At 35.0% G+C, this 27,031-nt stretch overlaps 1 protein-coding gene across 3 annotated transcripts in view; it reads right to left on the bottom strand.

Moving 5' to 3' along the window:
- LOC149775097 (Fanconi anemia group J protein homolog) overlaps positions 1–27,031 on the bottom strand; it is a 240,562-nt gene that overhangs the window by 193,391 nt on the left and 20,140 nt on the right. For all 3 annotated transcript variants that reach the window (XM_089944188.1, XM_089944189.1, XM_089944190.1), the window contains exon 6: positions 26,479–26,624. In XM_089944188.1, coding sequence (XP_089800314.1) covers positions 26,479–26,624 — 146 coding nt within the window. The remainder of the gene's footprint in view (positions 1–26,478; positions 26,625–27,031) is intronic.

Here is a 27,031-nt window from a genome sequence, read left to right as displayed (position 1 = left end):
ATATATGGCTAATATTTACCAAACATAAACACATGAATAGGCAGTACCAATATACAGAGAAGTCAAATGTAACAGATATCATTAGGTAATGCTAGAAAATGGATGAGCAAAATTTTTTTTTAGCCACACTGTACAGATATTAAAAACAAGAAGACTCGGCAGTGGGCAACTTCATATATGTACCAGTGGTATATGGCAATGAACCCAGTCGTATATGGCAATGTACTCAGTGGTTTCTGGCAATGTACTCAGTGTTAAATGGCAATTTACTACACTTTCCTGGTCTTTAAACATCTTGTGTGTCTCTGTGTTAGAGTATCCCAAGTTATATTTTGTTGCATTTCATGCAACTGGTTTGCAATGCGTAGTTATATAAGATCTGTGAACATTTCGGTCAAAAATAGAAGTTTATGGTAGATAACTGGTTTGCAATGCATAGTTATATAAGATCTGTGAACATTTCAGTCAAAAATATAATTTTATGGTAGATAACTGGTTTGCAATGCATAGTTATATAAGATCTGTGAACATTTCAGTCAAAAATAGAATTTTATGGTAGATATCCAATTAAGTGTTAAGGATCTACTCAGTGCCAACTAAAACAAATTCTCTACTGGGTCAAACAAAAGAATACATCCATCATGTTTACAGGAGACACACAGTACAGTTGTGACTGAGAAGTACTGGGAGGCAGAATGGGGTTACAGGTCTATTTTATGTCATCAATCTCGGAATAATGCAGGTATTGCTATACAGTTTTGAAATAATTTTGAATATTTTATTCACAGAAAGAGCTGTTTTAGTCAGAGTTGATTCTTAGATTGATCAGGTAATTGACAGGTAATTGAACAGGTAATTGATATGTCAGGCATGTCAGCGAATCTATAGTCATAATGATAATGCTGACTTTGTGAAAAAGATGACTGAGGATATTATAAATAGTGACAAATCTTCTCTTATCACTTGTTCATTTCTGGTGACTGGAATGCTGTTCAGAACAGGGAGCTTGCCTAAAATATTTTAAATGTGAAACACTCTGTTTGCCCCAAAAGCAGTAAGAGACATCAAGAATCAACTTGGCATAATAGATCCATGGAGAACAGTCAATCCTGATTATTAATTTGGTGGCTGGAAAACCCTGTGGAACAGAGCAGATTAGACTATTTTTTTAATCTGATTACATGTTTTCAAATTGTGTATAATCATCAATTTTTTCCTAGCTATAAAACAGATATATCAGTAATGACACTAAAATTGTCTGTGCACTGCCTAGAGGTTCTGGGAAATGAAAATTCAATTCCAACTTATTAAAGGAAAATCATGAATGTGTTCATTTGGAAAACAAATATATAGTCAACACAGTAGACGAATACTATTATGAAGATTATAAGAAAAACCCACTTTTGGTGAAACTAATTACCGTATTTACTGTATATGTTAGGACACCATATTTGGTGGGACACCATAAATTAATGTTAAAAGTAATTTTTTGTGTGCACTGTATGTTCTGGACACATCGCTTTTATTCGAGTCATAAGTTTTGGGACACCTTTGAAATCATTCAAAAATTACATGTCGGAAAATGCACTACACCGAAATTTTATTTAAAAAAATATTAAGCTGTGTACTTGAGATTAAACTCTTTAATCCACTGCAGCAGCATCTCATCAACACAACCCTTCTCCTGCACACGTACAATCCATTCTTTCTGTGCATGAATATTTTTTTTAGTTTCCTCATACTGTGAAAAACTGTTAGAGGCAACACATCACCTCAAGTGGAAACTGCAAGGACAAAAGTCAGATTTTTTTCAGATCTAGTAGACCTGGATATAATTCAATCTTGCTATTTTGCACCTAACACCATGTCATGCAGGTCTTCAATAGATCGGTTGATTATTTCCCTCTCGTTTTTTAAATCATTTGCTTCTTCTGGCCTTCACAAATTCATCACATGATTTTATTTTCTTCAAATATTCTGGGCAATGCTGGGTCATCTACATCCATGCACGAAGCACTATATTGCGTCACTTTAAAATGTGTTCCATTGTTTCACCTAACACAGTGCCAAGCATGAATGGCGTCTTCAAGATATCGCTTGATTATTTCCCTCTTGTTTGCGATTTTGTTGGATCCAGTTTTCAGTCAGATAATATATTCAAACCTTTGAGCAAAGCCAAACACAATTTGTTTCTCAATGTTCATGTCAATGAACAACATGTCATGCTATCGGACATAAGTGATACACACTACAGTATGGAATCCTATGCTACTTATACAGATTTTGTGGATACATTTTATTTTTTTAATGCTCATGTTGAAAAAAGGAATAAATGATAACAATACAAGGTTAGTTTCTTTCTTTTTATTATCATTTAAGGGTTTTATTTTTTTTATTGCAACATGCAGTGGTGTGTGTGTGCACAAATGCAATACAAATTTATTTTGTTTCTTAAGTCTTGGGACATATGACCAAAGTGAAACAATGTTTCACCATAAGTTCTGGGGCAGGAATTTTTATTTTATTTTATCGTGTCCCAACATATATGGTAAATACGGTAATGGATCAAATATTTGCTGAAATTCTTAAACTGTTGACTAGATCAGAATTAATTATGTATTCACAAGCTAAAGCAAAAGAAGAGAAACAAAATCTCAAGAAAATGTTACGCAAAAATATGTCATTTTTGTGCTGGTAAAACTGTTTATTAATGATGCAATACTTATCTGCTGCTAATATATTGATTTCCTTTTCGAGGACTGTAAACCCAGTCCATGCTAATACGGTGTGACCTTGCTATAGCACGTTCCGTAATAACACGAATTTGGATATAACACGGTCTTTGCTGGCTCCCGAAATTTCATATACATGTATTTTTCTTGTGCACAAATAAAAATCCTTAAGAAGCATAAAAAAAAAAAAAAAACCGTAAAAAGTTGCTTATCATTTTGGCGAAGAGATCACATATAAATAATACAAGACGATCGTGGTTTGGCTCCTGAAATTTTATATGTATTTTTCTTGTACACAAAAAAGTATTTTTTTTCTTCTTAAAAGTAAGAAGAAAAAAACCGCATAAAACATTTATTCTGGGATTGCATAGGTCTTCGCCAATGTTGCAAACTTGGATTGTTTTTCCTTATTGCTGCAAAACATACCATGTGGCTTTTTATTTATTGGCGACATTGTTGGCTGTTTAAACTTTCATATATGGCCATTGGTTTGGAGTGCAGAAATTCAGAGGCCCCATGAAAGGAGGCCGCAAACTGGATATAAAATGCACTGCAATTTATATTTTGTTACATAAACAAATTCTTTGTTCATACTGACAAACCATCTAAATATTGCATTGTTATATCGTAATCCGCTTATCTTGACATCTAGCATGAGTTCTGTATGTTGTGATGTATCCACTTTTTTGTTGTTGACATTTCTGGTAACGGAGATCAACCGGACGAGGCATTGTCTCGTAATCTATCTTTCATTGGATTTTCGGCTGCTCGCTAGTAATTAATGTATTTACAAAAACTGACATTTGTATGTGGATGTGGATGGTAAGTAAAATTCCTCTTCTTTTCACTCAGAATTAAATCCTTCAGAACACTCAAGTTTTCTATAAATAATCCATGTCATCAGAACACCTGTGTCTCTATCGTCCGTTACCCTTTGTTAATTTTCAGACACATGTATGGAAGGCAGCATCACACTGCTACCACAAATGTAAAAAAAAGTACATCTTACTTATTGGTTTATTCAGTAGGCAAGGAGGGACAGTAACTAGAATAGTCTAAACGACAGCCAATTCCTTTTTAAAAATGTACCCAGATAAAATAGTTTGCTGAAATTTCAAAGGAAACAGATTACCTTTGAAGCACCGACTGTTATGAAAATGTACTCAGCAAATGGAAAAAATCCAAATCTGAATCATGCAATGCAATTATTTGAAGTTGCCACCACAATAAGAAATGGACATTCGTTTGATTTTCCAAAGCTGTCCTTTAGCGGTGACTTCAATAGCACATGCACCCTTCAATCAAAGAAAGCCGACTACAATCTTTCAATAACAGCAAAGAACATTTCTTCAAAGGAAGTCAGTACCAAATGTAAATAAAAGTGATGGAATCTGATGGATTTTTGCATTTTCCAACGTGACTGGAACATGTTAACTGTGCTGTGAAAGTTTCCTTTTTGTAGGGAAAAAGTTTATGCTTACGAACGCTAACAACAGCGGCTTAAAACGCAAACTAACTTTTACCGCCTTGGAATGTACTTTAAAGCAGATGTGTTTCGTTATTCGTTATGTGATTGTGCTATGTTTTCCACTAAATTCAGGCCAATATGACCTGTTACTTAATGAATATTTTAAAGCTGTGTGCATATTTTCGATGGAATCACTTGTATTGTGGATTCAGTGTATATGATGAGGTTCGCAGGTGAGTACACAGTGTTGATACTCTCTATTCATGGCATACATCAGACATGTATAGATGAACAAGATTCACGTATATGTACCAATTAATGGTTCTCTAAATAAAGTAAACTATTATATTATGTCTTGTCTGTTATCACTACAGGTGTACATCTCATTTAATATGCATCAATTTACGATGGTAACTGTGCTGACGAAGCACGTATTTTACCGACCGCATTTATTACCCATACCCCCCACAATTTTTTGAGGGTACATTTTCTTCAGCTAACTGACTTGGCTGCATATAACATGGTTCGGTATATAACGCAGTCGGATTTTATGGCTCCCAACTACCGTGTTATAGCGGGGTCACATTGTATATTGATTTCCTTTTCCAGGACTGTAAACCCAGTCCATGCTAATATATTGATTTCCTTTTCCAGGACTGTAAACCCAGTCCATGCTAATACATTGGTTTCCTTTTCCAGAACTGTAAACCCAGTCCATGCTAATACATTGATTTCCTTTTCCAGGACTGTAAACCCAGTCCTTGCTAATACATTGATTTCCTTTTCCAGGACTGTAAACCCAGTCCATGCTAATACACTCATTTCCTTTTCCAGGACTGTAAACCCAGTCCATGCTAATATATTGATTTCCTTTTCCAGAACTGTAAACCCAGTCCATGCTAATTATTTCCTTTTCCAGGACTGTAAACCCAGTCCATGCTAATATATTGATTTCCTTTTCCAGGACTGTAAACCCAGTCCTTGCTAATATATTGATTTCCTTTTCCAGAACTGTAAACCCAGTCCATGCTAATACATTGATTTCCTTTTCCAGGACTGTAAACCCAGTCCTTGCTAATACATTGATTTCCTTTTCCAGGACTGTAAACCCAGTCCATGCTAATACACTGATTTCCTTTTCCAGGACTGTAAACCCAATCCATGCTAATATATTGATTTCCTTTTCCAGAACTGTAAACCCAGTCCATGCTAATTATTTCCTTTTCCAGGACTGTAAACCCAGTCCATGCTAATATATTGATTTCCTTTTCCAGGACTGTAAACCCAGTCCATGCTAATTATTTCCTTTTCCAGGACTGTAAACCCAGTCCATGCTAATTATTTCCTTTTCCAGGACTGTAAACCCAGTCCATGATAATACATTTCCTTTTCCAGGAATGTAAACCCAGTCCATGATAATTATTTCCTTTTCCAGGACTGTAAACCCAGTCCATGCTAATACATTGATTTCCTTTTCCAGAACTGTAAACCCAGTCCATGCTAATTATTTCCTTTTCCAGGACTGTAAACCCAGTCCATGCTAATACATTGATTTCCTTTTCCAGGACTGTAAACCCAGTCCATGCTAATTATTTCTTTTTCCAGGACTGTAAACCCAGTCCATGCTAATTACTTCCTTTTCCAGGACTGTAAACCCAGTCCATGCTAATTATTTCCTTTTCCAGGACTGTAAACCCAGTCCATGCTAATACATTGATTTCCTTTTCCAGAACTGTAAACCCAGTCCATGCTAATTATTTCCTTTTCCAGGACTGTAAACCCAGTCCTTGCTAATACACTGATTTCCTTTTCCAGGACTGTAAACCCAGTCCATGCTAATTATTTCCTTTTCCAGGATTGTAAACCCAGTCCATGCTAATTATTTCCTCCTCCAATCAGAAGGCCAGAACTGTGAAGAACATGATCCCAGTCTGAATGTTATGGAATTCTATCCTCCTCTGACTTGGACCAAGAGTCCAGGGGATTTGAGCTGGACAGGATGAGGGAATCTTTCCAACAGTCGCTGGTAAGTATTACATAATTAAAATTAGTCTAAAAACTGCATTTTAATAGCTGTAATACATTACCTGCTAAAGTTATATTGCTGAATTTAGAAATAAGGAGGGAGACTGATGCTCTTAACACCTGGTATAGAAAATTCTTGTATTTATCCATACCGTAAAAGTGTTCACAAGACAGGATCTCAATAAGAAGTTGAGCTACTGAAGGTAGCTGATTCTAAGCCAAAAACCCAAGTTGGGAAAGAAGAGAAACCAAATCATAATCATTGTTGAACCATAAACCTAACAATACATAAAGCTCTTTCCTTCTTCCAGAGCCTAAGAAGACCAAGGAAACAGTTTGAGGGATAAGGTTTTCAAAGGAAGCTTCACTCAAAGGTTGATATGGGGGTTTCAACAATGCCAAAAGAACACAGAGAATCTTCCATCCAGGCATTAGTGAACAAGATATTGGTCTCTGCAGCTTAAAATACTTGATTAGATCAGAAAGATGAGTCCAACTCGATGGAATCCCTAGAGAACTTGAGTATTAGAAAGGGCTGCCCTATAGCACTTAATAGTCGACACTTTTCTCGAAAAGGAATAGAAAAAAATCTGCAACTGCTCTCACAGACGGAAAGGCTAGGATCAATACTTTTCCTACTTCCCCAAATCACATAAGATTTTCCACTTTTCATTATGAATCCTGGAAAAGGACTGCCTCCTACCATGGACAATGCAGTTGATTTTCCACTTTTCATTATGAACCCTGGAAAAGGACTGCCTCCTACCATGGACAATGCAGTTGATTTTCCACTTTTCATTATGAACCCTGGAAAAGGACTGCCTCCAACCATGGACAATGCAGTTGATTTTCCACTTTTCATTATGAATCCTGGAAAAGGACTGCCTCCTACCATGGACAATGCAGTTGGCAAGCATGAAGATGTTGAATATGCACATGAGGAAAGACCCCCACTACTGTAACAGTAGGTCCCTGATATGTGAGTAGGTCATTAAACCATGACTGTTGGGGTCACATGACGGGGTGGTGGTGGTGGTAAAGCTGTCATAATGTTGGAAACTTCTACTGGGATCCTCTAGACCTAATGATGAGTTACCTGGTTATCTGATTAAATTTGTATTACAGTAAATGTGTACAAACCTGTTGTAGGTTGATGGTGGCATGATGCAAAAGTGTATTTTTTGAAAAGTACTCATTCAGTATTAATTCCTATCAATATACGATTGAAAACTACTCATTCAGTATTTATTCCTATCAAAATACGACTGAAAACTGCTCATTCAGTATTTATTCCTATCAAAATACGACTGAAAACTGCTCATTCAGTATTTATTCCTATCAAAATACGACTGAAAACTGCTCATTCAGTATTTATTCCTATCAAAATACGACTGAAAACTGCTCATTCAGTATTTATTCCTATCAAAATACCATTGAAAACTGCTCATTCAGTATTTATTCCTATCAAAATACCATTGAAAACTACTCATTCAGTATTTATTCCTATCAAAATACGACTGAAAACTACTCATTCAGTATTTATTCCAATCAAAATACCATTGAAAACTGCTCATTCAGTATTTATTCCTATCAAAGTACCATTGAAAACTACTCATTTAGTATTTATTCATATCAAAATACCATTGAAAACTACTCATTCAGTATTTATTCATATCATAATACAAAGGAAATAAAACAAGCAATCATTTTTAGAAACTGAAATAAAAGAAGCAATTTGTAATGCTTCCAAAAACTAAAAGTAATTTAAAACTATTTCAGTTGTCACAGCTAAAAATGTTTTAAAATGTTTGTAGAATACTGATAAAAGCCAGACACAAATATCCGTTTTCACTTGTCATTGCACACGTTCCCATTTCTGCTGAAAAAAAACCCCATATCCACAGTTTCTGATCCCAAACAAACTCGTCTCCTACGAAACCTGTGTGCCCAACTGATGAAAATATGCTTTCTGACGGTACTGGGGTCACTGAATCCATAAATATTTTCATACAAGAGCAGCAGATTTAAGATAATGTTTACCTTTATCACAATAATATTGCAGAATGTCCAAATTCATCTCTCACAGGTTGGTTACAAATTTGTCAGAATTAGCAGTTGGTTCATTGGCAGTATGTGAAGCAGTTAGATCATCAAATATATTTCCAGAATGGCCAAGTGGTATAAAGCGCTCACCTTTACGGATCACTGCCATCTCACCACTGTCTGCGTGAGTTCGAGTCTCGGATTCGGCTAATGTGGTTATGTAAGAAAACGTGCCAGTAGCTTCTCGTGGGTCAGTGGTTCTTCCTGGGGTTTTCCCAGGTTCTTCCTCCACCATTTTTACTGGCCACCATGTATAGCCTATCTTGTGCTGAAAAATGGCATTAAACTGTACAACAACAACAACAATTTCCGCCACTGTAGGCCATGTCTCTTCTAGCTTTCTTAGGCTGTGGTTCAGATTCAGATATGTCCAATTCCTTGCTGGTTATTTTCCCCATGACTGTCTTCAACTTTGGCCTTATAGTAGAATATGTCTCCTTTCTAGATGGAGGATCAGATACAGCTGTTGATACATTCATTGTGCTGTATCCGTCTGGGTAAAAATGTTGTTGATACATTCAATGTACTGTATCTGTCTGGGTAAAAATGTTGTTGATACATTCATTGTGCTGTATCTGTCTGGGTAAAAATGTTGTTGATGCATTCATTGTGCTGTATCCGTCTGGGTAAAAATGTTGTTGATACATTGTGCTGTATCCATCTGGGTAAAAATGTTGATACATTCATTGTGCTGTATCCGTCTGGGTAACAATGTTGTTGATACATTCACTGTGCTGTATCCGTCTGGGTAACAATGTTGTTGATACATTCATTGTGCTGTATCCGTCTGGGTAAAAATGTTGTTGATACATTCATTGTGCTGTATCTGTCTGGGTAACAATGTTGTTGATACATTCATTGTGCTGTATCTGTTTGGGTAAAAATGTTGATACATTCATTGTGCTGTATCCATCTGGGTAAAAATGTTGACACATTCATTGTGCTGTATCCATCTGGGTAACAATGTTGTTGATACATTCATTGTGCTGTATCCGTCTGGGTAAAAATGTTGATACATTGTGCTGGATCTGTTTGGGTAAAAATGTTGATACATTCATTGTGCTGTATCTGTCTGGGAAAAATGTTGTTGATACATTCATTGTGCTGTATCCATCTGTTTAAAAATGTTAAAACATTCATTGTACTGTATCCGTCTGGGTAAAAATTTTGATACATTCATTGTGCTGGATCTGTCTGGGTAAAAATGCTGTTGATACATTCATTGTGCTGTATCCATCTGGGTAAAAATGCTGTTGATACATTCATTGTGCTGTATCCATCTGGGTAAAAATGCTGTTGATACATTCATTGTGCTGTATTCATCTGGATAAAAATGTTGATACATTCATTGTGCTGTATCCATCTGGGTAAAAATGTTGTTGATACATTGTGCTGGATCTGTTTGGGTAAAAATGTGTAATTCAGCAGTTATCATTGTTCTGGATTCTTTAATAGCAACATAATCATCTGCTGTGGATGCTGTGATATTCCTTAAAATGATGTAAACTACAGATAAATGAGAGAGAACTATATATCTGCCCAGATGACATGCTTGTTACCAGCTGAAATGGTTTCAAAATAGGTACGACAGCTTGGGCAAGAAAGCAGTTCTCACCAATCATTTCCAGAGTTGACATGTAACTGTGGACTGTGAGAGTTAGATGAGACAGTACTGCCACCCCCCCCCCATGGCCCAGTGCAGTTAAACAAGTCATTCCAACATGTCCAGTGATAAGTTCAGATTGCAAAACAGTCTGTTATTCTGACATGTCCTGTGTCTCCATATTTTGGTTATCATGCAAAACCTGTTCTGCAACTGCACTACGTTTACAGTGAGCAGCCAATCAATGGCCCTTACTTTCAGACCAGTGCTGACTGCCATTTGCAGCATGTGTGTAAAGCATCATTGCTCCAGCCAATCATCTATAAACATTATTGGCCAAGTTGATGTTAGAGCCATTATCATGCAATGTTGCAGCAATTTTTTGAACTGGTATTTGCGATTGATTAGGACCAGAGACCAATGTTTTTACCCATGTGTCACTCAGGTGTTTCCCATTCCTGCTGCCAGTCAGGGTTTATCCATTAAGCTGTCAAACTGGGCTCTACTGTGTGGCTGTCTACATATCAGTTGGGAATGCAACATACTCTTCATTCCCCTACAGCAGTTTAAATTTGATAACATAACATTCTTTATTCAATACTGTAATTGATCTTCAGCACATTGATTAATAATCACTCTCTAAAACTTTGATTAAACAGCGAGCTTCCTCGCACTCCACTATGATGATTTGCCTGCGTCCTGTGCTATAAATGCATAAATTTACCAATTTCCATTTCTACTGGCTTTGATAATTTCGGCTTTAGCCATGCTTGGTGTGCTCTTGCCCTTACCACTAGTGTTATGAGTTCTGACAAGATGGTGTTCTAAGGTACTTATATTACCACTAGTGTTATGAGTTCTGACAAGATGGTGTTTTAAGGTACCTATATTACCAACAGTGTCATGAGTTCTGACAAGATGGTGTTGTAAGGTATTTATATTACCAATAGTGTGATCAGTTCCGACAAGATGGTGTTGTAAGGTACTTATATTATCACTAGTGTTATCAGTTCCAACAAGATGGTGTTTTAAGGTACTTATATTATCTCTAGTGTTATCAGTTCCGACAAGATGGTATTGTAAAGTACTTATATTACCAATAGTGTTATGAGTTCCAACAAGATGGTGTTTTAAGGTACTTATATTATCACTAGTGTTATCAGTTCTGACAAGCTGGTGCTCTAAGGTACTTATATTACCACTAGTGTTATGAGTTCTGACAAGATGGTGTTGTGAGGTACTTATATTACCACTAGTTATCAGTTCCAACAAGATGGTGTTCTAAGGTACTTATATTACCTCTAGTGTTATGAGTTCCGACAAGATGGTGTTGTAAGGTACTTATATTACCACTAGTGTTATGAGTTTCGACAAGATGGTGTTGTAAGGTACTTATATTACCACTAGTGGTATGAGTTCCAACAAGATGGTGTTATGAGTTCCGACAAGATGGTGTTGTGAGGTACTTATATTACCACTAGTGTTATGAGTTCCGACAAGATGGTGTTCTAAGGTATTTATATTACCACTAGTGTTATGAGTTCCAACAAGATGGTGTTGCAACGTACTTATATTACCACTAGTGTTATGAGTTCCGACAAGATGGTGTTGTAAGGTACTTATATTACCACTAGTGTTATGATTTCTGACAAGCTGGTGTTGTAAGGTACTTATATTACCACTTGTGTTATGAGTTCCGACAAGATGGTGTTCTAAGGTATTTATATTACCACTAGTTATGAGTTCCGACAAGATGGTGTTGTGAGGTACTTATATTACCACTAGTGTTATGAGTTCCGACAAGATGGTGTTCTAAGGTATTTATATTACCACTAGTGTTATGAGTTCCAACAAGATGGTGTTGCAAGGTACTTATATTACCACTAGTGTTATGAGTTCCGACAAGATGGTGTTGTAAGATACTTATATTATCACTAGTGTTATCAGTTCCAACAAGATGGTGTTCTAAGGTACTTATATTATCACTAGTGTTATGAGTTCCAACAAGATGGTGTTGCAAGGTACTTATATTACCACTAGTGTTATGAGTTCCGACAAGATGGTGTTGTAAGGTACTTATATTACCACTAGTGTTATGAGTTCCGACAAGATGGTGTTCTAAGGTATTTATATTACCACTAGTGTTATGAGTTCCAACAAGATGGTGTTGCAAGGTACTTATATTACCACTAGTGTTATCAGTTCCGACAAGATGGTGTTCTAAGGTACTTATATTATCACTAGTGTTATCAGTTCCAACAAGATGGTGTTCTAAGGTATTTATATTACCACTAGTGTTATGAGTTCTGACAAGATGATATTCTAAGGTATTTATATTACCACTAGTGTTATGAGTTCTGACAAGATGGTGTTGCAAGGTACTTATATTACCACTACTGTTATGAGTTCCAACTAGATGATGTTGTAAAGTACTTATATTATCACTAGTGTTATGAGTTCCGACAAGATGGTGTTCTAAGGTATTTATATTACCACTAGTGTTATGAGTTTCGACAAGATGGTGTTCTAAGGTATTTATATTACCACTAGTGTTATGAGTTCCGACAAGATGGTGTTCTAAGATACTTATATTACCACTAGTGTTATGAGTTCCGACAAGATGGTGTTGTAAAGTACTTATATTACCACTAGTGTTATGAGTTCCGACAAGATGGTGTTCTAAGGTATTTATATTATCACTAGTGTTATGAGTTCTGACAAGATGGTGTTGTAAAGTACTTATATTATCACTAGTGTTATGAGTTCCGACAAGATGGTGTTCTAAGGTATTTATATTACCACCAGTGTTATGAGTTCCGACAAGATGGTGTTCTAAGATACTTATATTACCACTAGTGTTATGAGTTCTGACAAGATGGTGTTGTAAAGTACTTATATTATCACTAGTGTTATGAGTTCCGACAAGATGGTTTTGTGAGGTACTTATATTACCACTAGTGTTATGAGTTCCAACAAGATGGTGTTCTAAGGTACTTATATTACCAATAGTGTTATGAGTTCCAACAAGATGGTGTTGTAAAGTACTTATATTACCACCTTAGTAGACAACATAATTTCACACAGGATGCATTGAATATTATTTTCATCCAGTTGCTTAACATATGCCCACATTTTTCAATGTTTTACTGATTTTTAATTTTAAAAGTAATTGATTTTTAATTGCAGCAGTATCCTCTCTGAAAACGATATTGTGTAATGATTAACTAATGTGAAATACAAGGTGCTTACTCATATATTTTTCTCAATGACACATTCTTTAATCTTGCTGACAGAAGTGTCAGAGCAATTCAAACTAACAACTAGCATGAGCAAAGATCAAAACCAAATGCCACGTAACCATAGGTATTTACTGACACAGGGTAAGGGACATTATTGGAGTAAAGCCAAAGGCTGAGCATGTATACATAGCATGTTACTCTGTCATTGGCGGAAACAAGTGCTCTTGAAAGAAAAAGAAACTTTTTTATTCATCACATGATTTGTCACCTGAAGTATCCAATATAAACAAGACACCCGTACAATGTATCTCGTAGTTTAAATTGTTTTGTTGTCTATATAAGATGGGGAGAGAAAACCCCACTAGTAAAACCTCAACCTGCAACAAAGGATGGGTGGGTGTATACATGCTCAGCTTTACTCCAATAATGCCCATCTTCCTTCACAAATGATTGGATGAGGGGTTCATTATTTTCCGTAAAGCCTTTAGCTTCCCATGTATACATAGCATCTTTAAAGATTGACAACAAAACATCTGCTAAAAACATCAATAGGAAAAAGGAAATGAGTGCTAACCTGTAAATCATAATCAAACAAAAAATATTTATATGCTATTAATAACCGCTTCAGCAAAACCCATAATTATCCTGAATATTCCTTAGATAAAATTTATGAAAAGTCTTTACTGATGTCCAGTCTGCTGTTTTCAACATATTGTGCAAGGAACAGCCTTGTCTGAAAGCAGCTGATGCTTCAGCAGTTCTGTAAGAATGAGCTTTGAATTTAGATGTATCAATTCCTGATTGTTCTAAAACCATTTTTAACCATCTTGCAATAGTACTAGATGTCACAGCTGTATAGGAACAATAAGATACCAGAACTTGAATAGATTTCCAAAGATTTTTAGTCCCGTCAAGATAATGCAACAAAGTATGCATAGCACAAAGCTTGTCATCCTTATAATGTAGTAGTTCCAACTGGAAATTCTTACCTTGTCTTGAAGTTTTCAACAAATCCGAAACATTGAATACTGATTTATCTGCCATACAAGTCATGTTATATAAATTCAAAGATTTTAGAGTTTTTGCTCTTGAAGCTGTAGATAAAGCAATAAGAGCAACCAGCTTCATTGTTAATAACCTTATAGATATAGTTTCCAAGGGTAAAAGGGTACACAGGTATTTTAAGACTAGATTTACATCCCAAGTGTCAACTTATCTTGATTTGGTGGACTTTTGTTTAACACTCCTTTCAAGTATCTATTAATCAACAAACGGTTGAGGTACCACACATTATCAAGCATTCTCAAAGTAGAAAGTAATATTGCCTTGTATTGATGACACTATAAGACTACCTTCATCTACCAAAGAATCTAAGTATGAAATAACTGTTACCTTGGAGACACAAAAGAGATTAATTTCCCTGATCTTACACCAAAAATTCTTTTTTTTCCATGTCAAATTATACTGTTTAGTTGTTACTGGTCTCCATGAATTGTTAATGATGTCCACAGCTGTTGTTGGAAGTCCTTGGTTTTGTAGCAATCTCCTGATACAGTCACTGTGACTAACGATAGGGTCTCCCATACAGGATGGGTTTGACCATTGTGTGAAAGAGTCAGTTTATTTTTGTGCCTTAGAAGTCTAATTGGAAGAGAAATTAAACATGACAAGAGTAACGGAAACCAGGATTGTGGTGTCCAACATGGAACAATTAAGAGTGCTTTACTAACATTATCAGCAATAATTTTATTTTTCAATACTTTCCAAGGGGGAAAAATGTGTGGGATTAAATTATGCCAGGAGAAAGAAAAGGCATCAATTCGAAAAGCACCTGGTTCTGGAAACCATGAGGTGAACTTCTTTAACTGACAGTTTAATCTAGTAGATGCAAAAAGATCTATGTCTGGGACATAAGTCTGTGTACACAATCTTTGAAAAATTTCTTTCTTTAGCATCCATTCAGTTGCGTCAGAAAAGTTCCTTGACAGATAATCTGCCTGCATATTATGTTTGCCAGCAATACGGACTGCAGATATGAATATATTTCCCTTTCCAAGCACCCTTCCCAAATCTGTCTGGCTAGTTGATCCAATTGAATCATAGCCATTCCACCCATATTATTAATATATGAGATAGCACATACTTTGTCATACCGAATCTCAATGTGGACATTTCTGTCATCTGAATGAAAAGCTTGTAAGACATAAGAAATTGCTAACAACTCTAGGTAATTTATGGAAAAAATGGTCTCACTCTTTTCCCATCTACCAGAGATTGATCTGTTTGAATTAAGTTCATAAGCTCCCCACCCTAAGAGTGATGCATCAGTTTGAATAGTAAAAGCAATCTTGTCTTGTCTGATAGATTTCCCATTCCTGTCTGCCACATTTAGATACCACCATTTAAGTTCCTGGACACTTTTTGGAGATAACTGTATAGTACTATCAAAATTTTTACTAAAGCCTTTTATTTTATCATATTCCAAATACCTGTAGTGCATTGGGGTTTCCAAGATTGCTTAATAGGCATTAATAAGCATACCAATAAATGATGCCAGCTCTCATACTCTAAAATACTTTCTATCAATGAGCTTCTTGGCAAAAACATCGATCTTTTCCACTTTCTCCTCATTAAGAAAAATCTTAAGCTATACAGAGTCTAACACAAAACCAAAAAAGGTAATTTGCTGAGATGGAATAAGCAATGATTTTTCGCGATTGATAGTGAAACCAAGAGATTTTAATGTCTCAATCACTGTCCATGTGTTTTGCAAGCAAATGTAACTATCACCATCCAAATTCAACGAGTCATCAATATAATAGGAACACTTAAAGCACTGCTGCCTAAACCACACATAAATGGTTTTAGGATCTTAGTGAAAATTCTCGGAGCAGAGGAAAACCCAAAAGATAAACATACAAACTGAAAAAGTGAACCGTTCCAAGTAAACTTCAGAAACTACTTCTAATAATCATTATGTATTGGAATACTAAAATAAGCATTAATTAGATCAACAGAAGTAAAGAAATCATTTTTCTGGATGAGATCTAAAACAATCTGAAATGTTTCTTGCTTAAAATGTTTATAATGAACAAATTTATTCAACTGTTTTAAGTTAATCAGTGGCCAAAATTTTCCATTAGGTTTGGGAACAATAAAAATGTTCGAGAGAAATTGATTACTCTCACGTGCACTATAGCTTATTTGTGTAAAAATTCAGTGATTTCATTGGATATAATGGTTCTCTGCTCATTTGAAAAGGTAATTTCTTTTGGAAAAAAGGACTGGAAAGGCATGGAATCAAACTCTATTTTTGTACCCCAAAACTGTTTGCAAAGTCCATGGACCACAAGTAAAATTATTACATATAGCAATACAGTGTTTAAGTTTTCACACAGAACTTACCTCTAAAGATTTTAATTTGTGGGTTCGTTTGAAGGACTAGTATAGGCAGGTCTCCTTCCTCTATTGGAATAGTGGTACTGATACCTGTACGTATTTTGAGATCAAAATCTGGACCTCGTATGGATCCACCCCCTCTAGTACCATGGTCTCTATTGAAACCTCTGTGAATATGGGTAAAATTTTCTTTCACAATTGCAAACCCAGTGTCACATGGGGGTATGCATATTACAAAGATTGGAATATTTCCTTTTCAAATGTAGTCGAATCTTATACCTCCTTCTTAGGGAGACATGATATTGCGACTGACCCATAAGTGTAATAGCATCTGAAATTAGGATCTTTGCTTTTTCATTAGTGGCAATCTGAGACTTTAGTAATTCTGCTAATTGGACAATTGGCACAATGCCTGCAGCAACAAGATTTTGTATAGCCCTACAGGGTTTGTCATAAGAAAGAACTCGTTTCTTAAGGTCATGCAGAATTTCTTGATTGACAAGTGGGGGACCCAACTTATCAGTTTTCTGGGATTTTGTACTTCTGTACAATATCATCTGTTGTACATAAAAAATTGCATGCAGTATTAATCAGCTCTGCTAAGGATTTAGGTATTGGCTCTCCTTTTTGGGGAGTTTTCAGTTTGGGTAACTGCCACATATTATCAGCATTACTAGTAGAAATACAGTTGTAATCAGGCTGCAAAGCATCGTTGTTGTTGTTGTAGGGTTTAACACCATTTTTCAGCACAAGATAGGCTATACATGGCGGCCAGTATAATTGGTGGAGGAAGAACCCTGGAAAACCCCAGGAAGAACCACTGACCCACGAGAAGCTACTGGCAGGCTTTCTCACGTACCAACATTAACCGAGGCTGAGACTCGAACTGCAAAGCATCAAACAATGCCCCATTTATTTTTCCACTCAAAGAAATTTGCTTTAGTTGTCTACTTTCATCACCCTCTGCTGGGGTAACATCAACATCGCTAATTTTCTGCAAAAGCATACTGTAAATAACAGGATAATTACATATAAATTATTTATTTTATACATAAATAGTGGGTTTTTCTTCATTTCCACCATGATACCATTTGCTCCATTTAATTCACTCACTATTACAGTGTAATTCCGTACATGTAATCTTTAAATGAATCTGTGAATTGATTTATGATTTTTTAATTGAAAATATTATTTGCATTACTTCTAGGCCAAAAACTAGCAGTTATATGAGCCTCAATCATTTATCATTCATTTTATTTTTACGTTCCTAAAGTGTAATATTTTTATGGGTATGGTATTAATCTAAAAGGAAACTATAGGAGAGTGGCCAGTATCTTTGCATCAGAAAATGATTGTGGTGGAAACCAGTGTTGTGAAGTGATTATTATTCCATAGTTAAATAGTACAATTTGTTTATGCAAAAAATGTTAAGACTTAATGTTTTATCACATTTTCCTAATCACTCCTCCAAATCAAGACAAACTGGTTTTGGACTGACAAAAATATTTACTTGCATACCATATCAATAATTTTTCAGCAATTACATTAGAAATTAAACATTTTGTTTGGAAACAGTGGGAAACATGTCCCAAGATCAGGATGGAAACAGTGGGAAACATGTCCCAAGATCAGGATGGAAACAGTGGGAAACATGTCCCAAGGTCAGGATGGAAACAGTGGGAAACATGTCCCAAGATCAGGATGGAAACAGTGGGAAACATGTCTCAAGTCAGGATGGAAGCTAAAGAAACTGAATTGATTTATGGTTTGTTAACTGAAAAGGATAATGGAATTATTCCTATCATCCAACCAGCAAAAAATAAAAATAAAGAAATTCAGTGAATTTATCTAAATAATGCATATTTTTTGCAATGGTATATATTCTTTATTTCATTAAATGATAACCTCATAACTTTATACACTTATTATAAATCAGGAAATCATAAATATAATAACATTTACAGATGAAAATCTTTTATTCAAATGACATCCTGCTTGAACATAAGTACCACTACTATGACTACTACTACTATTAAAAGTACTACTACTGCTACTGCTACTACTACTACTACTAATAATAATAATAATACTATCAGCATATGTGTATCATTATAGAAATAATAATACTATCAGCATATGTGTATCATTATAGACTAAATACAACTGCCAAAGATAATACCTGCAAATGTATGAAAAGCACCCAATAAGTGAGACTTAGGAGACTTTGTGTCATTTGGTGAATGATCTAAAACACTTCATATACTGCCATAAAAGGACCACAATCAATTCAACTTCAAATTCCATCAACATTAAGATCTCACAGACATTTGGTAAAATACCATATGGGAATCAAAATCATCTTGTTAATGTCCCAATATGTGCCATACCCCAGTCTTTTGCAGAGTGTAGTATTTTAATAAAATCAAATAGTAGATGTTGCAAATTCCGTTTGGAAATCTACTTCACTAATGAATCCCTGCAACAAAAGTGTTTAAAAACTTTTCAAAAACAGATATTAAATCACTTTTACTAAATGTGTGTGAGCTAATTAAAACAAAGTCATATCTTAACTTTGATGTTCCTTCTTCCATATTCGATGATGACTATTTCCACCTTTTTTAGCTTGAAAATGAATCAATTCCTGTAACTGAATAAGGTTTAAATCCTAGTTCAAGAGAACAACTTGATGAATAAGCACAAATTGTACTTCAGGATGGATGGATGCACTTGGAAAATGAATGAATTTCCCAGGATTATCTGCATGACATCACTATGGGCATTTATCAAGTGAAACAAGCTCCAAAGTATACAGAGGAAGGGCACTGAGGTTACAGCATGCATGGATTTTCCAGGTCTGTTACATGTAAAAATCCAGTCTCGCCACTCCAAAAAATAAAATTAATTTGCTATGGATCCAATGCAAGTTGCCATATTCCTTGGACTCCATCAAAGGATGGTACAGTACCTGCAAGGTTGGCACTCGGGTTGTTGGTTATTGTTCCCATGTATCTAGTTTCCTATGGTTTATTGGCTGCAAAAGATGGGTAAATGATGAGTTGACAAAGAAAGCATCACTAACTAGTCATCTTAAGGTTGTATCAGAATGAGAATATGACAATGGGGAATCAAATGAGGAATTGTTTTTCTACAATGTGACCACTACTTTCATCAGTACTCATCTGGCTTCTTTTATGCTTATATGACAAATGATAATTTTGTATAATTTGAATTGTCATCCGTATCATGATGTTTCCATAATTATGGCATCTTGTTTGTGTGATATTGACGATGAGAGAATAATAATACATAACAATTGCCAGATTAAGGCCTTCCAGTCACTGAAAATATTATAGTACCCCACCCCCACTGCTAAATGTGAAATTTAAAACAAAAACAAATATCAGAAGCTAAAAAGGCCTGGAAAATACCAGTGTTGCCACCATTCCAATTTGAAATACTCAAAAATGCAGATCAAAATGGTCATATATAATTCATTCAATTTTATTATCAGCAAATAGTTATAATTTTTTTCTGGTGCCCTGTTGCCCATAGCACATTGTTTAGTATGCTTAATTGGTAATCTGGCAATGTATATACCACATTCAAACAAATACAAAAAGGTATATTTTCAAGACATACTCATTAATAATATGATTTTTTATGTCCATGTTGGCCTGATTAGTTTATTTTTAATGCTTTTTATTCTCTCTGATGACTGTGTAGTCATTGTAAGTTCTGTCTGGTCACCAATCTAAGAGTGGTCCAAGGTTAAATACACAAAAAATGGCTACTACAGTAACAGCTGCTAATCTCAACTGTACAGATGGCAGGAGTGTACCACCCCTGGGTCATATTGGGGGTGGATGAGTGGGGACGTTACAATCATCAGGGTTTGGTATTAGTTTTGTTAACTGCTGCCATTAGGTAATATGTGTTTAGTGAGTGCATGTCTTTTATCAGATGCTTCGTCATCTCTTGCTTGCATAGATTTTCATTTTAACACTTCCCTGAACCTCCAGGTATATAGAAAGCCTTACGGCAAGATATTCACATGATTTTTGCATAGGAATATGGACAAGTATGTGGGCCTACATGTATAGTGTACAGTATTTGAAATTTAATAGTGTAATAATGTGAGTAGCTTTACTTTAATAGTATATATGAACACATATACACAAAACATATATTGTTTAAAAAATTTCAATAAATTTTTGAATTTCATTTTTTGCCCCCACCGAGGGCCCCAGTTTTGAGTCGCTACAAAGAATTGAATATAGGCCTACATGTGCAAAGGACAAAAGAGAGAGACAGATAATATAGTCATATATAGTTACTTTAAACAATTAAAAGGTAGAAAAATACTTACTTTGACTTGTTTTTCATCCAAGTTTATGTGCAAACTTGTTCCCAAAAATTCGTTGAAAGTTGCATTCATTCAATAATTCCCCAAATCGTGCACGATGTAAATCACCATTTTCGCCGACTCTAAGTGCTGGTAAATTCCATTTGCAAAACAAATAATAAAATGATTGTGTTTCCATTTGTTCATTTTAGGTATAAGTTCTTTATAAACCTGTACATCCCCTCAGTTAGTGTAATGCAGCATTCCCACACTGGTTTAAAGTTCGACACAAAAGGTCTAGAGAGTACAATACCTATAGTCTGTTTCTTTCCTGATTTTTCCAATGCCATTACTTCTAAAACATATTTCACATTTTTCAGAAGTTCATTAAAAGTGCTGAACCAACAGTGTTTTCTTTCTTATTAATGTCCATATTATATCTTTACGGATGAATATATAGTTTATAAATAGATTATAGTTTAACTATAGACTACCTAAAGGAGTGTGGAAGACAATTTATTTTTCTTCTAAAGATAGAAACACAGCAGTGTGTGTGTGTATGTATTATATAGCCATGAAAATATAAGGATAAAAGTACATATTACATAAAGAACACTTGTCATTTCCAGTGAAGGTAAAAAAAAAACATTTGGCGAAGAAGTGAATTTACAGGTCCCTGCTGACACCTCCTTTACAGCCATATTCAATAATATCAAACAATCATTTAAATATTTCAACAATATTAAACCTCATTGAATAATATTAAACAATATTTTACTGAGAACCAGTTTTTGTATTTTATGGTTTAAGTACTTTTTTGTCACCATATCTTAGAATCAGTTTTCAGTTTGCGTACAAGTTTGATATTCTATTTTTGTCTATGATGGACCGTTTTGGAATAGTTTTAGAATCTGAAACTTCATATATACAGCTTTATGACCTCTAAAATAATAAAAATGCAAATTTGAAATGGAGTGAATAGCTCATGGTAAATGATGACTACTTTTCATGTCTTTTTTATAGTGTTTTGACACACTGTAACCATGGCAATGGACACATGAACACAAACCTGATGTCAGAAATAAATGTTAACCACCTCATGTGTACAGTATACATATAAGGACATTTGGAGAGGGGGGCAGAAAATGGCCCTTATTCAATATAGTCCTTTAACTAGTATAAAGATGGCATTTACAGGTCATTTCCAATACTTAACATTCTGACCTGAATCAAGGATGTGACATCTCCGTTGCAACAATACTGAGTGTTCTTCTGTACTTTTCTGTTGCAGTTTGATTATGGGACCTGCACAGCAGAGTGGAAATTATCTAACTCTGCATTATTATGTATATTTAATTTGTATTGATTGTTGATTCTTCTCAGTGATAATATGCTATTTATCTCTGTATTTTGTAACTGATCTAAAATCAAGTTAATGGTCTACTTAACTAGAGACATTTTGTAAACAACATAATACATAGCTAACAATTTTCTATATTCTGATCACTATTAACTGTAAATATGTTTACTTAAGTTTGAGTTATAGATGGTCTTGATTCTGACCATAGAAGAAACTAAATTCTCCATTAAGATAACAGTATTTCCAGAAAACGGTAATTGTGACCTAGGTCAAGTGGAGGGGTATATAAAATTGTTTACTTTAGAAATACTCATTCGTACCGTAACACCATATGTGGAATCAGTCTTATTGTTGTGTTCAGTTCTTATTTTGGATGGATTTATTTGTTTAAATTATTCACTGGAATTACAAAGTGCTCATTAATACTTCTTGGACTATATTAGTTCTACATTTAAGACCTTGATGCTAATATTTATGTTGTGGGTATCAATGTCTTACAATCTAACTAACAGCGCTGTGTAGCATGTTTTTAAGTCAACTAACATTGTTGTAAAGTCAAATTTTCAGGACTATTTCACACAACTGACAACTAAAATAACGATGCTTTTCTACAAAGTAAAGTAATAATGTTTTAGTCAGACTTTACATACTCTGATGTCTTTTCTCTAATAAATTGGCTGGAAAGTGATGAAAGTCAGAAATGCAGAAATCTGGTTAAGTTGAAATATTATTCTTTAACGACACAAATAAAACTATATTATGCCTACTGGAACTGTAAGCAACAGTTCATTTCGTTCAAAAAACATATCCTCAACAGAAACCTACTTGAACTTACTTTGGCATACCTCGACTACCATCGCACTGCAACAAATTCAAATGAATGTCAACAGAACGTGAAAATGCATCCATTTGCTAGCATCATATTTTCATTCTGCCAGGATAAAGACAGCATAGTAAATATATTAATTACACATAAACTAGTGGAAGAGTGTCGATATAGGCTGCCAAGTGTGTGTTATGTTCCTGAAACTTTGAGTACTCATTCCGATGTCAATGACATCGGAACAAGCTATACAAGGCCATTATTTGGATAGCAAGACATAGCACTAAAACAAAACCAACACGTGTAATGTCTTACGTCGTAGGAATAGGACTATAGCATTAATGTGGAATGATACTGACTCAAAGACATTTTGATTATATTATTGTGATACATCAAAAGACTGTTAACAGATCGCCACATTCCAGGAAATTGGCACATTAGCACATTCATGACTAGAGGCACATCAACACATTCAATATTGGAATTTATTTGGAACACAACTGGAATTCAACTAGAACTCTATACTTTTGGACTTGTAATATAACTTTTAGGACTATTTGAGATTAAATTCATAATACTGCAAGTTCTTTTTCAATTTTCACTTTGTAATCTGGGGAAGTAAATTATTTGTTGAATTTTACAAAACTTGTTAATTTTTGCTCTTTACTGTTACTTAATTCATGACCATAGGGTCATAACAGTATTCCCTATAATCCCATGCTTTATTACTATAGCAAACACATGAAGGCTTTACTGTTACTTAATTCATGACCATAGAGTCATAACAGTATTCCCTATCATCCCATGCTTTATTACTATAGCAAACACATGAAGGCTTTACTGTTACTTAATTCATGACCATAGAGTCATAACAGTATTCCCTATAATCCCATGCTTTATTACTATAGCAAACACATGAAGGCTTTACTGTTACTTAATTCATGACCATAGAGTCATAACAGTATTCCCTATAATCCTATGCTTTATTACTATAGCAAACACATGAAGGCTTTACTGTTACTTAATTCATGACAATAGAGTTATAACAGTATTCCCTATAATCCCATGCTTTATTACTATAGCAAACACATGAAGGCTTTACTGTTACTTAATTCATGACTATAGAGTTGTAACAGTATTCCCTATAATCCCATGCTTTAGCAAACACATGAAGGCTTTACTGTTACTTAATTCATGACCATAGAGTCATAACAGTATTCCTTATAATCCCATGCTTTATTACTATAGCAAACACATGAAGGTTTTACTGTTACTTAATTCATGACCATAGAGTCATAACAGTATTCCCTATAATCCCATGCTTTATTACTATAGCAAACACATGAAGGCTTTACTGTTACTTAATTCATGACCATAGAGTCATAACAGTATTCCCTATCATCCCATGCTTTATTACTATAGCAAACACATGAAGGCTTTACTGTTACTTAATTCATGACCATAGAGTCATAACAGTATTCCCTATAATCCCATGCTTTATTACTATAGCAAACACATGAAGGCTTTACTGTTACTTAATTCATGACCATAGAGTCATAACAGTATTCCCTATAATCCTATGCTTTATTACTATAGCAAACACATGAAGGCTTTACTGTTACTTAATTCATGACAATAGAGTCATAACAGTATTCCCTATAATCCCATGCTTTATTACTATAGCAAACACATGAAGGCTTTACTGTTACTTAATTCATGACTATAGAGTTGTAACAGTATTCCCTATAATCACATGCTTTAGCAAACACATGAAGACTTTACTGTTACTTAATTCATGACCATAGAGTCATAACAGTATTCCTTATAATCCCATGCTTTATTACTATAGCAAACACATGAAGGTTTTACTGTTACTTAATTCATGACCATAGAGTCATAACAGTATTCCCTATAATCCCATGCTTTATTACTATAGCAAACACATGAAGGCTTAGTGGTTGGCCTGTCCATTCAAGGTTGGTGATTTTTTCAGGGTGCTTTGATTCCCTCAAATTTAATGTCCAGCATTCTCCAAATGCCAATAAGCAGCAAGGGGACCACTACAACTTCTTACCCTCCACCCTATTCCCAATCCATCCTATTTATTTCCTAACTTCCAGTTTCCAACACACCACAAAACCTTATTTTAATGATTGAAGTAACCAGTTCTATAGAGCAGTTGATATTGTATGAACATTTTTCCCATTTTTGAAAGCATATGCAGTACTTTAACAAATATTATTAACAAAGTGAATTCTTTGGGCATAACAAAGTCATACTGCTTTGAAATTTACTGCTAAATCTTCATGAACATAAAAGGGTTATGGTTACTGAACCTTGAAATGTGGGTTACAATGACCTAATGTCTGTATGGTGGTGTACAACTGCTGAAGTTTCATGACTACAAAAAAAACAATGTCAAGGAAACAGACTTCATGATAAAAGTGTACGTCAGAAAAAGTCAACTTCCTCCAGAGTCCAGGCCAGACAAGTGATTATTAAAGCTGCAACCTATGACATAAATTAACTGATAAAACCAGGTCATGGGCCAGATTCAGCCCATAGGCTGTATTTTTCCCACTCATGATGTACGTAGTTACTGAAACATGAAATGTAGGTAAGAGCATCTTATATTTGGTCACAGAGACTCCTCTCTCCTTAAAACACTCACACCCACCCACCCACATTTTACATGTAGAAATAATAAATTGACAAGGGATCTAATGACAGTCTGGAAGGGTAAAAGTTGTTACTTGTGTTTCAGTCTAAATAATAACAAGATCAAATTATGGACATTTACTGCAGTAAAAAAATACTTATCTTTACAACGAAAGATAGTTTGTCCCTCGGCAACAAGTCTTTGTGAAACTACTGAGCATGAAATGATATGAATCATGTGTGATTCTGTCTTTACAGAACCTGCCATCAACATCAGTTCAACATGAACAGTAGTTATTTTCAGTCCAACACTCATAATTTTAATTTCCACTCCAATATTCAATCTTGGTCACATGTTTGACATTTAAGTAAATGTCCATGACAATCTGTGGGGGCTACAAATGAAAATCCTCAGTTTCTGACTCCCACTCTGACACTATGATGAACTGAATGAAATTATTTTCATAGGAAAAAATCCATAACCACATCTGAAATTGTTTTGGTAATTATTTTACACTTAAACTAGATCAATGTCGTCTGCAACATAACCACCACATGTTAAAAAAAAGTTGATAAACCCTATCAACTAAACAAGTCATGATATCTACTTGGGCAAAGTTTCACAAAAATCTCCAACAGTTATCAAGGTATGGGTTGGACAAGGTAATGTTAATGGCCATAACATAATATTCCAGACTTTTGATTGACGTATAGAAAAAAACTTACTTCCTCTTCTTTCCTGACGATCCACTCTCTTTACATGTGCACTGACATGGACTAGACCTGACCTCTGACTTATTACTGTCACCATGGCAAACCAAACTCGCTGCTGGAGAGGATGTCTCATAGGAGATAGGCTGGTGTTTTCTCTTCTGCAAAATTAATCCCCATTCAGTTAGCTCACTGTGAGACATAGGTATTGCTCTTTTGACACCCAACATCAAGAATACATTTCCCTCCCATATTGACAAACCATCCATCTTTGTGTATCCACAAGCCATCCATGGAGTTATAATCTACAGAAACTCTCTCTATTGCTTGTATCATAGTAACTAGCACCTTTGATCATATATATCCCAAATCAAAATGTTTCTTTTTTCTCCTGCCCCAAATGCAAGTGTTCCACTCAATTTTTGATTATCTTAAGGTGAACTTGACCTCGGATAGCATAATCAATTGGTATCTTTAATATCCAAAATGCAAACCATTGACAAAGTTTGGTGACAATACATGGTCTAAAAGGAATGTTAGTGCACACACAAATTTCTCCTTCAGGTCA

The sequence above is a fragment of the Sinohyriopsis cumingii genome, chromosome 19 (genome assembly GCF_028554795.1).
Source record: "Sinohyriopsis cumingii isolate HCF-2022 chromosome 19, ASM2855479v2, whole genome shotgun sequence".
Lineage (NCBI taxonomy): Eukaryota > Metazoa > Mollusca > Bivalvia > Unionida > Unionidae > Sinohyriopsis > Sinohyriopsis cumingii.
Note: the sequence above shows the minus strand (reverse complement) of the source record. Positions and strands in the feature narration are given on the sequence as shown.